General features: G+C 63.9%; 1 protein-coding gene across 7 annotated transcripts in view; it reads right to left on the bottom strand.

Annotated features, from left to right (window-relative positions):
• SBNO2 (strawberry notch homolog 2) overlaps positions 1 to 16,183 on the bottom strand; it is a 44,188-nt gene that overhangs the window by 15,585 nt on the left and 12,420 nt on the right. For 6 of the 7 annotated variants that reach the window (XM_068537421.1, XM_068537425.1, XM_068537427.1 and 3 more), the window contains exons 2-4: positions 15,687 to 15,878; positions 11,344 to 11,417; positions 10,640 to 10,748 (exon numbers count right to left, since the gene is read on the bottom strand). In XM_068537421.1, the coding sequence (XP_068393522.1) occupies positions 10,640 to 10,748; positions 11,344 to 11,417; positions 15,687 to 15,839 (336 nt within the window). In that variant the 5' untranslated portion in view covers positions 15,840 to 15,878. Of the gene's footprint in view, positions 1 to 3,146; positions 3,431 to 10,639; positions 10,749 to 11,343; positions 11,418 to 15,686; positions 15,879 to 16,183 lie in introns of those variants that run through there. The other variant, XM_068537426.1, reaches the window with a different exon arrangement.

Here is a 16,183-nt window from a genome sequence, read left to right as displayed (position 1 = left end):
GGCCACAGCGGGCCCATCAGCGGGAGCATTTCCCGAGCAGGGCAGGGGCCAAGGAGGAGGGAGAGCGGCCCTCTGGGAGCCCCCGGCCCCGTGTACTGTTCACACATCTCAGCCCATCAGGGCTGTTGGAAGGCCGCGGCCGGGCGGGCTGGGACAGAGGGTGTGGTGTCCCATTAACCAGTGAGAGAAGGCCAGGAGGGTGGGCAGGGCTGACCGGTGGGGGTCTTGGGGCCCCGGGGGCTCAGATCAGTGGACTCTGGGGAGGAAGGGTGGGCCTGGGCCTAGGGTCCACCCGATGTGCCCAGCTCAGGCCTGGAGGCCACAGCTGAGCTGGCTTCTGGGGGTGGAGGGCAGGTCTCCGCAGTCCCAGGTCACCGAGAACAGGCCCCTGATCTCAGCCAGTGCCCAGTCCTGCCCCACGGCCCCTCAAGGGCCATGTTTCTGGGGCTCCCCTCCTACTGAACTGCATGGGAATCAGCCCCCCATGCCCTGGGGTGCGGGACCTCCAGGCAACATTGTCCAGCTTCCCCAGGACCCCGTGGCTCAGGTGCTGGTGCGTGCACAACCCCCAACAAGCAGGCTTGAGACCACTGTGCGAAAAGGACAGCGGGCCTGGCAGGAAGGGGTGGGGCCCGCTCAGCTGGTATAAGGCTGGGGGCCCCCTGTGGACGCCTCCCACTGCCCAGGGTGCCCTGGCTCCGGCGGTTTGTAAGGAGGGCGCTCTGCCCGCCAGGCCCCTCCTGGCCCCTGCCCCCTGGCCACGCGCAGTCTGGTCCCACGGAAGGGGGGCAGACCCCAACCTCCCCCCACCGCCTGCAGCCGCAGGACCTGGCGACCTGGGCAAGTCCAGGCGAGGAGATGGGGGCGTGGCAGACAGTGTCTAGCAGGACCGGCTCAGGCCCGGGCAGCGGCCTGGGAAGAAGCAGAGGGGAATGCCAACCCCAGAGCAGGGAACAGGTGCTCCATGATGCTCCTTGGGGCACCCTGCACCCCCATGCGAGAGCCTGGCGACTCAACAGGCCAGAGCATCCATCTCGGGGGACACTGAGGCGGCGGCAGTGGGTCTGGCTCTGCTGACCCCGAGGCCTGCTCCCTACCCCACCCCCGGTCAGCTGGGGTCAGAGGTGGCACATCCCGAGTCTGGTGGACAATGCCAGGGAAGGGTGGGCTGCAGAAGCTGGCCGCCCGGACCCCATGAAGTGACATGGGGTAGTGACCCCCAGAGACTCCGAAGGCTGGCTGGGGTGGGGTCCGGGTACAGGCGGCGGCAGCTGTCTTTGCTAAACTCCCTCTGGGACCAGCGTGGCCCTCCCAGCGAGCGCTGCCGAGCCTGGTCAGGGTGACGATGACCCTGGGCCCTGGAGCCCTGAGAGGTGGGCCTGCTTCCCAAAGGTGAAACAGTCACTGGGCAGTGGGCAGGGAGCCGGGCGGGACCTCGGGGGCCAGCCCCGAAGATGGCAGAGGCAGGGGCTGAAAGGGGCGCTCGGGGGCCACCCTGTGTGAGGGCTGAGCACGGAGACCCTTCCCAGGAGGACAGCGCGCAGGTGAAGAAGCCCCCCGTGGAGGAGCCAGGAGGTCAGGTCAAGGTCGGCAGCAGGGACCCTTGGGGTGATGGCTGGGAAGGGCACCTCCCCTCCGAGGTCTCCCCTGGGGAACCCATGGCCCCAGTGAGACCACGAGAAAACACCAGACAAACCCAGACTGGGGACGTCCTGCAGGAGTCCCAGCCCGGGCTCCCCACGACTGCCCAGGGCCCCAGCCCACCCCAGGAGAGCGGGCGACATCGGCACAGTCTGGGGCCCCTGGTGCCACAGTGGTCCTGGGGCAGAGGCGATGTGGGGAAGCGTGGACTCTGGCTGAGGATGACGTATGAACACGGGCCCATCAGCTGGGACGTGGGCGGCGCCGAGGGGCTGGTCGTGGGCACACGGGGACCCTCTGAACTGATTCACAGCCTCTCTATAAATCTAAAACTGCTCTAAAAAATATAATTTATTAAGAAAGTGGGTGCTCGCTCCCCAGTCTGTGGACACCGTCTCCACCAGATGCCCTGATGGGCAGCCGGCATCGTCTGGGGGCCCCTGGATCCTTGGGGGCAAAGGGAGGTGGGCCTCACTTGGGTCCCCAGGGGGTGGGGGTGGGGCTCCCGAGGTCCCTCCCCCTCCCCACCGTGGAGGGCGGGTGGCTGGATGGGAGTGAGAGTGGACCCCCCGGTGGGCTGCCTGCCAGTGTTGGGACCTGACTCCCAGCAGCCACAGGAGACCTCCAAGATGACCCAAACCCAGAATCACCTTCCTTGGGTCCCCAGGGCCCGGTCAGGGCAGGGCTGTAGCTCCCAGGCCCTCACCAGAGCCCCCAACCCGGCAGCCTGTGTCCACCCCTCCCTGGGCTCACCTCCCGACCTGCGTCCCCACCTGGAACTCCTCCGGGATCCCAGGCCCCCGCCCTGCTCTTCCCACTGCAGGCCCCAGTGCGGGGGAGCTGGCTGGTTACCCCGACAGTTCTGAGGGGCCAGCAGGGCACAGGGTCGCCCACTGTGCTTACTGCCTCTCATCATGTCGGGGACCCTGGACCAGTGAGGAGCTGCCCACGCAGTGACCCCCCCCACCTCATCTCTGCCACCGCCCAGCAGGCTGGGACAGGATGGCCCCCAGACTGGACCTGGCTCTGGGTCTGCTCAGCACCCCCTCCCAGCCAGGAAAGCGACCCCAGAAACACTCTTCGGACACAGGTCCTCTCACTGGCCCTGGGCGGGGGCCCTGAGGAGGGACGGAGAGACAGAGGGACAGAGAGACAGAGAGACGGAGGGACAGGGACCGATCCTACCTGCCCAATCAGAGCCCGTCTCAAACCATACCCCGCCCCGGCCCACAGAGCCACTGCCACCATCCCAGGACACGGAGCGCCCACAAGACTCCAGGTGGGACGGCTCCAGCCCCCTGCAGCCCCCTGCCCTCCCTGGCTGTCCCCACAGTCCACGTGGCTCTGCTCGGAAAACTCCAGCAGGGTCACCCTCGCTGCCAAAAAAAAAGCCAGACGGAGCAGGCTGGGGGAGCCCTCCCCCCGCCCCCAGCCCGGCTGTTCCCGGTGGTTCCCACGGGCCCTCCCAGCCCGGCCCCCCTCGCCAGGCAGGAGCCCAGGGTTACCTTGCCGAGGGCTGCAAACTGCAGCCAGAAGCGCAGCTGGGACATGGTGGCCGCTGGGTCCCGAGAAAGCGGTGGGAGCAGCTGCCTCATGACCGCGGGTGGCTCAGCCCGCCGGCCCTCAGCCCTCAGCCCGCCCGGCCGCATTTGCATGTTGGTTTAGTCACCGCCTGCGCCTACTTCCCCTAAGGCCGGCTGACTTTCAGGAAATGATGCCTGCCTGGTAAGTCAGGACGATTACTGGCAAAGCGCAGAGAATTACTGAACGGGGCGGAATCTACCACAGAGGGCTGTCAACAACGCCTGCCGGCTGCCACTGGCTCGCCCCCTGCCTGCCCCGGGCGCTCTCCTGGCCCCGGCCTCAGTTTCCCCCAGAGCACTGTCCCCCCAAAGCACGTGCCCAGCTGGGCCTAGCAGGGACCACGGCTGCCCCTGGGATGCCCACAGCAGAGACTCGAGGTTCAGAGGTCCCCGCATCGCAGGGAGGAAACCTAGGCTGGCTGCCCCCTCCGTGCCCCCCACGCCCTCCCTGGCCTGCCCTCAGCTCCTCAGCCTGGACCTTCACTGTCCCAGAGCCCGCCTCCAGTGCCTCACAGGGCCCGCCCCAGGGCCTTTGCCCGTGCTGTGGCCCCACCTGGAGGGCCGCCCCCATGGGGCCCCAGGCCCCACCCTGCTCCTCCTCCTCCAGCCTTGGCAAGCGTTCTGGCTGTCCCCGAAACGCTGCTCTTCCCTGTTGCGTCAGTCCCTGCAACCCGCAGCCCAGAACAGAGGGCAGGACGCAGACAGGGCCAGCGGCAGGGGGCACAAAGCCCTGAGGCCCGGTGCCCATCCTGTTTGTTTCTTTCGATCACCCCCATCCCAGGACGGTTCTGTGCGGATCCGCGGCCGAGAGGAGCGAGTGGGCCCATGGGACTCCCTGCAGCTGCCCAGCACCCCAGAGCTCTGACTGGGGAGGGTCCCTGGGGTCAGGGAGACCTTGGCCCAATGCTGCAGCCCTCACCTGTCTCCAGCCCACAGCCGGCAGGGGGGCAGGGGGGAAACATGGACGGCGGCCACTGCCACAGGTGAGGAATGTGTACAAATGTCAACAAGGGGAGGAAGGACACACAAACGGTCAGGCAACGGGGAAACGCAACCCGAAACCAGCAGGACACACTTCACACCCGCCCGGACGGCTGGACCCACGAAGCCAGCAGGGACCAGTGTGGGGAGGAGGTGGAGAAATCGGAACCCCTACACGGCCGGTGGGGGCGTGAAACGGGGCAGCGTCCTCGGAAAACAGTCACAGTCACCCCACGACCCTGATTCCACTGCCAGGCGCCCACCAGGGGCAACGGAGACACACGTCCACAGCAGCCAAAGGTGGACACAACCTAAGTGTCCAGCAGCAGATGACGGATAAACACGACATGGTCCCCTCCACACACAGGAACATCACTCAGCCACGTAAAGGGGTGAAGCCTCGACGCTCACTACAATGTGGATGGACCCTGAGAACACGATGCTCAGTGAGAGAAGCAAGACGCAGAAGGACACACAGGGTGTGATTCCATTGATGGGAAACGTCCAGGACAGGCAGATCCACAGACAGAGACAGAGAGTGGGTTCCTGGTTGTCAGGGCCTGGGAAGGAGGTGAGGGAGTGACTGCTGATGGAGATGGGGCTTCCTTTTGGGGTGATGGAACGTTCTGGAATTACATAAAGGTGGTGGTTGTAAAACTCTGTGAACACATTTTAGAAGGATGAATTTTAAGGTGTGTGAATTTTGTCTCAATTTTAAAGAGAATTACTAGGAAACGGACATGAAAAGAAGACCCACAAAGGACAAGCACAAACTTTTTGTGATTAGATTTCAGCTGCAGGATACTGGTCAGGTTGCCAGCAGTTTCTAAACTCGGACTCTCTGCCCCCTGTATCTCATCACCAGATGGCTGGTCGGCCCTGTCGGGCCAGCGCGTCCGATCCATGGGGCTGCCCGGCCGGCGGGATGTTCGCTGGTCCCTAGGCTGCCCCCTGGCTGGCCACAGAGGGGCGGGCATGGCCCATGTCGGGACCTCCTTTGGAAATGGGGTCGCTGCAGATGTAGTCAACGAAGATGTGGTCGCACTGGAGCAGGGCGGGCCCTAAGCCGACGGCCGGTGCCCTTACAAGAGGGAGGTCTGGACACAGACAGAGAGGAGAAGACCACGTGGAGACGGAGGAAGAGGTGGGGTGACACACCCACGCCTGGGGCCCCAGGAGCTGTGAGAAGCAGAATGGACCCTCCCCTGGAGCCTGCGGAGGGACTGCGGACCCCAGGGCGGGGGGCCTTGGCCGTGGCCCCGCGTGACCCAAGGGCTTCCCGTGGGAAGCAGCCCTGTACCGCGCCCTGCCAGCGCCAGAAATCGCCAGGAGCCTGCTGGCGGGGTAGGCCAAGCCTCCGACCCTGTGGAAATCCGTTCGCGGAGCAGCGGACGTCGCCGACCCCTCTCTGTGTGGGGAGCTGCCCATAGTTTGCAAAGCACTTTTCTGAGCTGTGACCTCATCCTGCTTCCCAGAAGCCTGGGCTGGCAGACGGAAAGTGTCCTTATCGGGTGGACGCGGGGCCCACCTGAGATACCTGGAGGGACCCTCAGGGCGCACGCCTGCCCTGCCGACTGCGACTGCGTGAAGGGGTCTCAGCCCACCGGAAAGAGCCCTCCCCCTCCCCGGGGCCCGGCCGAGACGTGAGGGTCCAGGGGGCCTTGGGAGGAGGGCAGCACCTGATCCCGGGGGCTGCAGCGGGGCTCGGCCCTGGGGGGCAGTGAAGGAGGGCGGGGCAGCCACCCCTGCAGACAGGACCCCAGAGAAACCAGGGTGGGGAGAACCCAGAGGAGGGCCTGGAGGGGGAGGGGCAGCAAGAGCTGGAGGCACAAGGCCCCGGGGGGCATTTGGAAGGCTGGGCACCCCCCCAACCCCGACTCCAACAAGGCCCCAAACAGCCCTCCCAGCGAGAGTCAGCCACACCTGCAACACACGCTCACACTGAAGTCTACACGCACATCCACACCAGCATGATTTATGGCAGCCGAGAGGCGGAAACGACCCAAGTGTCCATCGATGGACAAACACTACACACACGTGTCCCCCCACACACGGGGACGTCCCTCAGCCACGCCAATGGGTGAAGCCCCAACACTCGCTACAACGAGGACGGACCCTGAGAACACGATGCTCAGCGAGAGAAGCCAGACACAGAAGGACACGCAGTGTGTGATTCCACTGACGGGAAACGTCCAGAACAGGCCGATCCACAGACACAGAGAGTGGACTTGTGGTGTTGGGATGGGGGAGGGGGAGGGGGAGGGGTGACTGCTAAGGGGGATGCGGTTTCTTTGGGGGATGGAATGGTCTGGACTTGGACAAAGGTGATGTCTGCACAACACTGTGAATGCACTAAAACTGCTGAATCGTATGAAATGCAAGTCATATTTCAATTAAAAAATAAAAGCCATACGTCCACACTCCCCAACGCGTACTACACCCTGGGGTGGGAGGCCCCACGTGGGGCCCCTCAAGGTGTAAGGGGTGTAAGGGCCTGAGCAACTCTGTGCCAACCTGAGGGCGGGAAGGACAGAGCACAGTGGGGGGACCCAGAGGACGCTGCCTCACCAGGGGTCAAGGTCAACCCATCAGCAATGAGACGCATTGACACAGGGCCTTGAAGACAACGTGCCGTGTTTGTGGGCCTCCTGCCAGGGACGCAGACCCCCTCCCAGTGTGGGGCACCCTACAGACACCTGGCCGGTTCTCTTCGGAGCCTCAGCGCACCCACGGGTGTACACGGGTATGGTCACCTGTGTTGCACCAGGGCTAATTTCTGCCCTGCGACGCTGGCCTCGGCTACATAAGATGCCACGTGTAATGTGTAGGCAAGAGCGTCAGAGCCGAAATTTTCAGGCAACCCCTGGGTGCACTTCCCCTCCCACACTTGGAACCCAGGGCCCTGGCTCTGGGGGCTCAATGGGTGCCAGGTCTGATGGCCAGGACTGTCCAGTGAAGCAGAGCTGCACCAGAGCAGGGACCGGACTGGCTCTCTGCATTCCCCAGGGCAGAGTCCCTCCGGCTAGAGATCCTTCCCAGGTACCTGGGAAATGGGGACCCCACACGGAGGCCGGCTCGACCCTCACCAAAGGTCCTGGCCTGGGCTGGCTTGTGTGCAGCCCCCAGGGAACTGCTCCCGGCCCAAAAGGGAAGTCGGGGAGAAGCTTTCTCCTGGTAGGCAGTAAGAGTCACAAAACACATCTCCTTTCTCTTTTCGCTTTGGCTGCTAGGAAACTCAGGGCTCAAGTTTAGTAACCAGGAGGTGTGTTAAGGCCTGTGGGTTTCTATTCACTGCCTGCCCCCAGCCCAGCTCTGGATTCCCCATTCCAACTCCTTCTGATGTACAAACAGGAGTGAACACTTCAACGGTGTGCCATGGGCCTCGTGAGGGCTTCACGTGGTGAAGCGGCTGTAATGAAACTACAAACTTCACGGCTTAAAACAACACATGTTTATTACTTTATGGTTCTGGAGGTCAGAAGTCTGAGATGGGCTGTCAGAGCTGGTTCCTTCCAGAGGCTCCAGGGGAGCAGCGGTTCCCGCCTTTTCCAGCTTCTAGAGGCGCCGCATCCCTGGCTCGCGGCCCCTCCTGCATCCTCACAGCCAGCAGCGCAGCCTCTCCCGTCTCTCTCTGCCTCTGACCCTCCCGCCTCCCTCTCATAAGGACCTTGTGGACTTCTGTGGTGGCGCAGTGGTTAAGAATCCGCCTGCCAATGCAGGGGACGCGGGTGCGAGCCCTGGTCCGGGAAGATCCCACATGCCGCGGAGCAACTTAGCCCGTGCGCCACAGCTACTGAGCCTGCGCTCTAGAGCCCATGAGCCACAACCACTGAGCCCACATGCCACAACTACTGAAGCCTGCGTGCCACAACTACCAAAGCCCGTACGCCTAGAGCCCGTGCTGTGCAACAAGAGAAGCCACCGCAATGAGAAGCCTGCGCACCGCAATGAAGAGTAGCCCCCACTCGCCGCAACTAGAGAAAGCCTGCGCGCAGCAACAAAGACCCAACGCAACCAAACATATATTAATTAATTAATTTAAAAAAATATATATATATTAAAAAAAAAAAGACCCTGTGATGACACTGGGCCCCCCAGGGAATCCAGGGTCACCCCCATCTCCGGGGCCTTAATTTAATCCCACCTGCAAAGTCCCCTCTGCCCTGTGAGGTGACAGATCCACAGGTCCCGGGATCAGGACGGGGACGTCTTTGGGGCTGTCCCTGTGCCGGCCCCCGTGCGACGTCACTCAGTCTGAACCAGAAGCAGAGGCGTCTGTGGTGGACCCACCGGGCCAGGGCTGGGCTGGGAAGAGCCTTGAATGCCAGGCTCGCTCTGGACTCCGTCCTGGCTTGGCCCACCGGCCCAGGGTCCTGGGGGAGGTGGAGGAGGCTGACCACAGGGCCTCAGACCCTCAGCCTGGCTGAACTGTGGTCTCGCATCTGTCTGACCCTAAGGTTGGCAGTGAGGTGAGATTTCGTTTGAAGAAGGTTTCGCTGCTCTAAAGGGAGATCTGGGTCCAAGTCGCCCCCTGCAAGGGCAGCTGGAGGGCGGGTGGGCTGCGGCCGCTCTCAGCGAGCGTCTGTGGGGTGGATGAGCAACCTCCAACACGGGGCACGCTTCCCCACCTGCAGCAAAGAGCGGACGCGGCGCCCCGGGGGCTTCTGGGCTCGGAAGCCACGTGGACCCCTCGCAGAGCTGGGGGAGCAGCGGGAGCGGGTGAGTGGGGGGCGGAGCGAGGCCAGGCGGGTGGCCGCAGGAGCCGGGACACCCCCAAAGCCTTCATCCACCCAGCAGGGACGCCCCAGCGGGGGAGCAAGTCTGGACGCGGAGCCGTGCCCAGGACACGGTGGACAGGAGGCCCGTCAGCCGCCAGCCCGTGGCCGAGCCAGAGACGTGGGGCCGCGGTGGGCGGGGAGAAGGTCCTGGGCCGTCGGCCGGGTGCCCTGGATGCTGAACCCACTGGCCCTTCCTCTCCTGGAGGCCAAGGGTCTCCTCACGGGCCGGCGGCGGGCAGAGAAAACCGCGTATACCTCTGTAGAGGCAGGGAGGCTGCGACCACGGGCCTGCTGTCCCTGCCCCCCGGCCCTCGCCCTCACCCTGGGGGACTTGGGGCTCCCGAGGGGCAGGCTCTGCTCCCGTCGCCACGAGGCCCAGCCGTGTCGCTTCCTGGGTGGCCACAAAGGGTCACTGACAGGGCAGCTCAGGGCAGACGTCCAGGGTACGGTGTGGCGGGGCTGTGCCCCCCAGGCTCTGGGGTCCCCCACCTCCCCAGCACCCGGGCTCCACCTCCCTGGCCACGTGCCTACCCCCCACCCCGGCCCCCGCGGCTGTGTCTCCACAGGGACCCCCAGCGGGTTTAGGGCCACCCTAACTGGGAGGACCTCAGCTCCGTCTACCTAATCACACCCGCAAAGACCTGACGGCCAAGTAGGGTCTTGTCATGAGGTCTCGGGAGGGCCTGGATTTGGGGGGACGCTGTCACCGCAGCACACACCCCTCGGTCCGGTTCTCTGCCTGGTCCTGCTGCTGCCCCGGTGAGTGTGGGCCGGTCTGAACGGCCCTGGCCTTGGTCCAAGTGAGTCCAGCAGGTCTGCACTGGCCCGTGTGTGCCGTGGCCTCCCTCGGCCTGTCACCTGGTGGGGCCCATGAGCCCCCACTTTACTGAAGGAAACTGAGGCTCAGGGGAGCTGAGCGCCTGACACCCCACTCCCTGGCGGGCCCACCTGCATGCTTCCCAAACTGAGCGCCGAGGCAGCCCAGACACAGAGGCCAGCGCAGAAGCTGCCGAGGGTTTCAACTTCCCAAGGGAAGCCCGGCGCCACTCGGCCCCCGTTGCCCCCACTTCCTGCCCCCGGGTCGGGGTCACCCCACAACATTGCTGGGCTCCTTCCCGCAAACCCCCTCTGAGGCTCTCAGGCTCGACGGCTGCTGTGCGGGACAGAGGTGTGGGACCCACTTGTGAACCCCGCGGACAAGGCTGCAAGGCGGGGTCCGCCTGACTCCCTGGGGGCTGAGCTGCCTGGCGTCCCCCAAAAGATCGAGGTCAGACGTCCTCCTTTCCTCCAACTCGAGGGGCTCACGTTCGTCAAGCGGCTGCTGTTTCAGGGACATAAATGCTCACTATGCTGTTTCGACCTGATTGGGCGTCACTCCGGCCTTGGGGGGGCGCCGGGAACGTGGACCCCACCAAGGCGCTAGGGCGCCCAAATGGAGCAAGTACAGGTCTGGGCGAGGCAATCGGACCCTCGAGATGTGGCCCCATAACCCGCAGACGGGCAGGAGCGCAGCTGGGCCCCCAGCCTCGGTTACGTGACCTCCGACCCGGAGCCCCCGTCTGCTGCGGGGAAGTCACACCAGCCCGTCCCCCAAACAAGCCCAGTCCCCCAGCACTGACACCCCACGTGGGGCACGGCCCAGCCGAGGTCTCCTACCTGAGGAAAGTCGCTGCTCTTTGGCGGGAAGCTGGGGGTGGCGGCTGCAGGGCCATAGCTGGTGTCCATGCAGGGCTGGCCCACAATGAAGGAGGAGTTCATGAACTGGCTGGAGGCGGAGAAGGAAGCTGAGCCAGCAGGCGTGCCGGGGGCGCTGCCTGCCCACCCCAGGTACAGGACAGGCCGGCAGGAACAACTCCGGCGCCTCAGAAACTCCACTCAGGAGGGGCCCACGCACCCATGTCTCTGGACACGGCGCCCCAGAAGAACCTCGAGGCTCTGGCTACGTGTGCTTCCGTGCCCTTTGCATGGGCCGTTCCTTGGCCTGGTACCAGGCGTGCTCTCTTGGCAAACTCCTACTTACCCTTCAAAACCCAGCTTGCTGATGCCCTCCATGGGGAAGCTGCCCTCCCGGCTCCTTTCACCCCTGAAGTTGCTCACCACCACCTGGTGTCCCCTCCACAGTAGAGCCCTTCCTGGTCCCCTCGTCCCCACTACCCCTGCCCTCTTCCCTGGAGAGTTCTCGCTAGACAGACCACAGCAGGTCAGTCTCAGCTCTCCCCATGCGGCCAGGGCCTGGCCCACAGCCCTCCTGACTGAGAGCTCTAGTTTTCTTTAGCCCATGACTGCGGGATGAGGAGGCAGGGCGAAGCCCCTGCGAGGGGGGGACCCCCCAGCAGGACGCAGTGTGGCTGGGCACTTACTGGCTTTCGCTGGAGAAGGCTGGGTATGGCGTGGGCGAGAAGCTGTTCCACCAGGGGTAATGCAGCATGGCATCCTGAAACAGAGTGGCGGGCGTCAGGGGAGAGGACAGGAGGGCAGGGTCCCTGGCCCTCCCCCCCCCCATCCCCCCCCACTGCTGCACTGCCCTGGGGCAGGCTCCAGAGAGCACTGAGCCCGCCTACCCAGGGGCTTCCCAGCTGGGTCACCGGTGCCTCGGTTTCCCCATGTGCACAGAAGAACCCACCCAGAGGGCTGTGGTGAAGAGGAAGGCTTTGGTCAGTACACAAGCAGCGCTGGGGACCAGCTGGGGAGGGGATGGCGGGCGTGGCCACGACTCTGGACTGGCAGGGCCCCCAGAATCCCTGCAGGGCCTGGGGAGCCCAGGCTGGACGCCTGCATTCTATAAAGTGGAGGAGGGGACCCTGTGTAAAGCAAGACAGCAAGAGTCCCTCCTGGGCCAGCACCCATGAGCGAGACGCGCAGCCTGCCAGCAGGTGGGTGGGGGAGAGGGGCAGGGGACTTCTCAGAGGGGCGGGGGCTGAGGCCAGGGTGACGGGCCCCCACCAGGACTGTGGACGGCCCTGTCCCAGCCAGACTCTCGCAGCCCAACCCCTCCAGGCAGGTCTGAAGCCCGGCCTTCTCAGAGCTCCCAGAGGCCAAGCCCGTGTGGCCCAAGAGTGAGGCACAGGCAGGGGTTCTGGGGAACCTGCTTTAGGAAACACCAGGGGGAGGGAGGGTGGCTGCAAGGTGAGCCTGAAGTCAGCAGGGGAAGCATGTGCCAGGACTGGCTTGAGGGGTAGGGCTGTGGACACTCACACCCTCTGCAGAATCGGGGTGCTGCATCCCTGTCCTAAACGGGCCGCTGGCCACGTGAAACTCCATCAGGCAGGCCCTCTGGCTGCAGTTGCCGTGCCCGCTTGTGCCAGCCCTGGCCACACAACGTCCGCCCCTCGGGACTCAATGACCTAGTACCGGCCCAGAACCAGGCTGGGGGGCCGGGACCGCCCCTCTGTGCCAAGGGGGTTGCCAGACCCACTTTCCATTACTGTGCCCCCAGCCCTGGGCTGCCCACAGGGCCCCGCCTGCTTCCCCACGGTCCAGTTCAGAGAAGAGGCATGAAGGAGATGTGGTGAGATGGTATCGACTGGTAGAGGCCCCTTGGCCTCCAAACTAGAGGCCAGTCCAGGCTCTAGTCTGGGCCCAGAAGGGGGCAGCCAGGGAAGGGGGCGCCGAGGGGCCCCTTGCTCACCAACCTTCTCCACCTGCACCCAGACTGGGCCTGGGGCAGTCCCTGTGGAGCTCCCAGACCAGGGGACCCCCAGGTCCTTGAGGAGTTTGAGACCTCAGGCTGGGAGGGTCCCTTATAACTCTGTCTACCCAGCACCCCAACCTCCTCCCGCAGCACGTTGCTCTGGCAAGGCTGCCAACCAAGGACATCCAGCCCCACCCCACAGGGGTGGTACAGCATGGCCAGCCAATCAGAGCCTTCCTCGGGATTTTACACTTGCAGCCAGAGGGGTGACTCCACCTTCAGAGGGCAGGCCTGTGGGACCTGATTAGTCCAAAGATGGGCCCCTTCCCCAGCTAGCCAATCAGAGCCTGCCTGGAGACAGAGGCTGGCCCTCTTCTGGGAAGGAGCAGGCCCTGGGAGATTAGCCAGAAGCTTCCTAGGCCATGTGCAAACTGATGAAGGAAGATGATATTCCTGCTAGGGCAGAAAGGGCGGCAGATAACATAGGGCTGCCAGATAAAAAACAGGAATTGGAATTTCTGATAAACAAAAGATAATTTTTAGTGTAAATACTGTGTGGAACACACATGTACTAAAATTTTATTTGTGTTTATGTGAAACTTAAATGTCACCAGGCTCTATATTTTTATTTGCTAAATCTGGCCACCTTAGGGACACTGACAGTCCTGGGGGCATGTCCCTGCCAGGCAGCCCTGGGGCCAGCTCCACTCCCCGCCTGCTCCACCCTGGGATCCTCCTTACAAGCTTGGTTCGGCCAGGACACAAGAGAGGAAAAGTAAGGAGCACGGTGCCAGCACTGATGCCTGCAGCCTACACGGGCTGCCCGGGCTTCTGGTCACTCTTGGGCCAGGCCCAGTGTGGCCTGAGGAGCAACCCCCACGTTCGGTGGCCCGAGAGGAACAGGCTCTGTGCACAGCCTGAGCCCTGGAGGGCACCGGGAAGCCTGCCCTGCTGGCTCTGACTGCCCGGAGTGGGGCTCGGAGCCAAGGTCAGGCTCCACGCGGCACCTCCCTTGTAAAAGGGTCCCTATCTTGTTCCAAACATCCCTCCCCCAATTCCAGTGTCTGAGCCCCTCTGGTCCACACGGGCTGTCCAGACAGAGCTCATGTCCTGGTCCTCAGTTGGCTTCCTGGGTCACCACCACGGGACGTGGCACGAGCCCATTCCCTGTGGAACAGCTCCATCCTCTGCAAACCGGCCCGAGCCGGGGCTCGCTCTGACCCAGGAATTCTATTCCAGAAACACACCCCCAGGGACTCATCCAGGAGGGGGGAGGAAAACGCAGTGGCGCTATTTATAGCGGCAGAAAAAACTGGAGTCACCCCAAAGGCCCAACAACAGGAAAATAATTAGGCAAATGATGGTATGCTGAGGAGGAGGAATCCTGAGGCGTTATGAGAATGACAAGCGCGTGCTCCGAGCCCGCGAAACAGGGCGACACAGCACCCGAGGAAGGAGCACACTTTGTGCCGCGTGTGGGATGCCACCAGGGCATCCGAGAGCCTCAGGGTGGGCACGGGCGGGCAGAGGCTTGGAGGGAGGCGGGGGCTGAGGAGGGCAGGGGCCCCATGGGCACAGCTGGCCTGGCACACGTGCGCCCGGGACACTGGCCGGAGGCTCTGGCCATCAGCCGAGGCTTGGAAGCTGTGGGCGGGTCTGCAGCTGTGACCCGCTTTTGCTCCCTCCCTGCCAACTGGCAAGGCCTGCTCGATGTGGCTTGGCACTGTGCTCTGCCCCGTTAGGGTGCCTTGTGGGCACAGCCGGGCACAGAGTGAGTCCTGGGTTTGCGCGCACCTCCCAGCCCCGTCTGATGCTACAGTCTGGGGCCTGGGACGCCCCATGACGGCTCTGGACCCTCAACCCGGAGCTCCACTTGGGCCCCGAGGCCCAGGGCCCGGCTTCTCCCAACCCCAAGCTGGATCCTCGCGCTCTCTCCCCGTGCAGGTGTGCGCGTCACTGCCGCAGCCCACGCGGCCCACTGGCGCCCGCACCCCATCTGGTCTCCCCACCCGGCAGCTCAAGTCTCCGCACCGAGAAACTCGGCTTCTTTTCTTTTCTGCAGGGAAAGAGCCCCCGTTTGGCTCCAGGCCTGACTCGCTGGAGGATTCTGGACACTTCTCTTCGCGAGGCCTCTTGTACCTTCTGTGATATGAGGAGGCCCGGCCCCTAGGGTCGTTTTACCACTCGCGGTACTTTTATTGCAGCCATCAGAGCTCGGAAGCAAGCGAGTTGTCCCTCAGTGGGTGGAAGCAACCGTGGGACATGCGGACGATGGAAAGTTGTTTAGTGCTATAAAGAAATGGGCTATGAAGCCAGGAAAGGTCTCGGAGGAACCCTAAATACACATCACTAAGTAGAAGAAGCAGATCTGAAAAGGCTACACACTGTGATTCCAACTCTGGGACATTCTGGAAAAGGCAGGTCTCTGGAGCCGGGGTTAGGATCAGCAATGCGGGGCTTGGGGGGAGGAGGGATGGACAGGTGGGGACCAGAGGGGTTCTAGGGCAGTGAAACTACGCTGTGTGATGCCGTAATGGTGGATGCGGGTCATCTGACATCTGTCAAAACCCACAGAACATCCAACACCAAGAGTGAACCGAATGTCACTGTGGCCCTTAGGTAAGGATGCTGGGTCAGCACCGGCTCCCAGTTTGGAACACAGCACACCCACGAGTGTGAGATGTTAACAGTGGGGGAGTGGGGAGGGGAGAGGTGTACAGGAACTTACTGTGCCATTTTCCTGTAAACCTGGAACTGCTTAAGAAATAAAGTCTCATAAAGTAAGAAGAAAGAAGCGATGAAGCAGAGCGGACGAGCGTGACCTGCCGCAGCGGTCCAAGCCCTCGATGTCCCGCAGGTGAGGGCAGGTGAGGGCAGCCGCCTGGGCCGAGCGTCCCCTGAGGGCCAGCCGAGGCCTTGGCAGGAGAAACCTCACGGCTAACACGTGAGGGACTCGGGGGTGACGGGAGCCCCCCGAGGGTCCTGCCTGCAAACCTGGGGGCTGGGATATGGGCTTGAGGCACCAGGGAGGAGCCGAGGGGCCGGGAGGAGACCCCGAGGGCTGGGGCTCACCTGGACGCTGGGCCCGCACAGCGGGGTCTGCAGGGGCGGCGGGCTGTACAGGACGCTGCCGGCTGGCGGAGGCTCGTGCGGAGGGAACTCCCCGTCCATGGTGGGCCCCGCTGCCAGCATCGGGGGGCTCCACGAGCCGGGCCGCAGGGGCATCTATCTGGGCTTCTTGCTCCGTGGTGGCGGCATCATGACCTGGGGAAAGACGTGCATGTCCTGACGTTGCCCTCTGATCCCGACAGGGGAGGGCGCCCTCCAGGGACAGGGCCAGCAGGCTAAGGGGTGGCGGGACCCCCAGGGGACCCCGCAGATGTCCCCCCAGCCCCTCCGACTGCCCCATCCACGTGGGGGGCAAGCTGACGCTCCCAGCATCGTAGTGCTGCCGGGGTGGCCCTGCTGCTGTCTGGCCACCCCCTCCTGGGGACACGGGCTGGGACCTCCCGGGTGAGGGCAGCCCCTTCCGGGTGGCCAGGCCCCGCCGCTCTCCCACCCTCGTTCTC

This window comes from Eschrichtius robustus, chromosome 2 (genome assembly GCF_028021215.1).
Source record: "Eschrichtius robustus isolate mEscRob2 chromosome 2, mEscRob2.pri, whole genome shotgun sequence".
In the NCBI taxonomy this organism is placed as follows: Eukaryota; Metazoa; Chordata; class Mammalia; order Artiodactyla; family Eschrichtiidae; genus Eschrichtius; species Eschrichtius robustus.
This window is presented reverse-complemented; position numbering and strand designations above follow the sequence as displayed.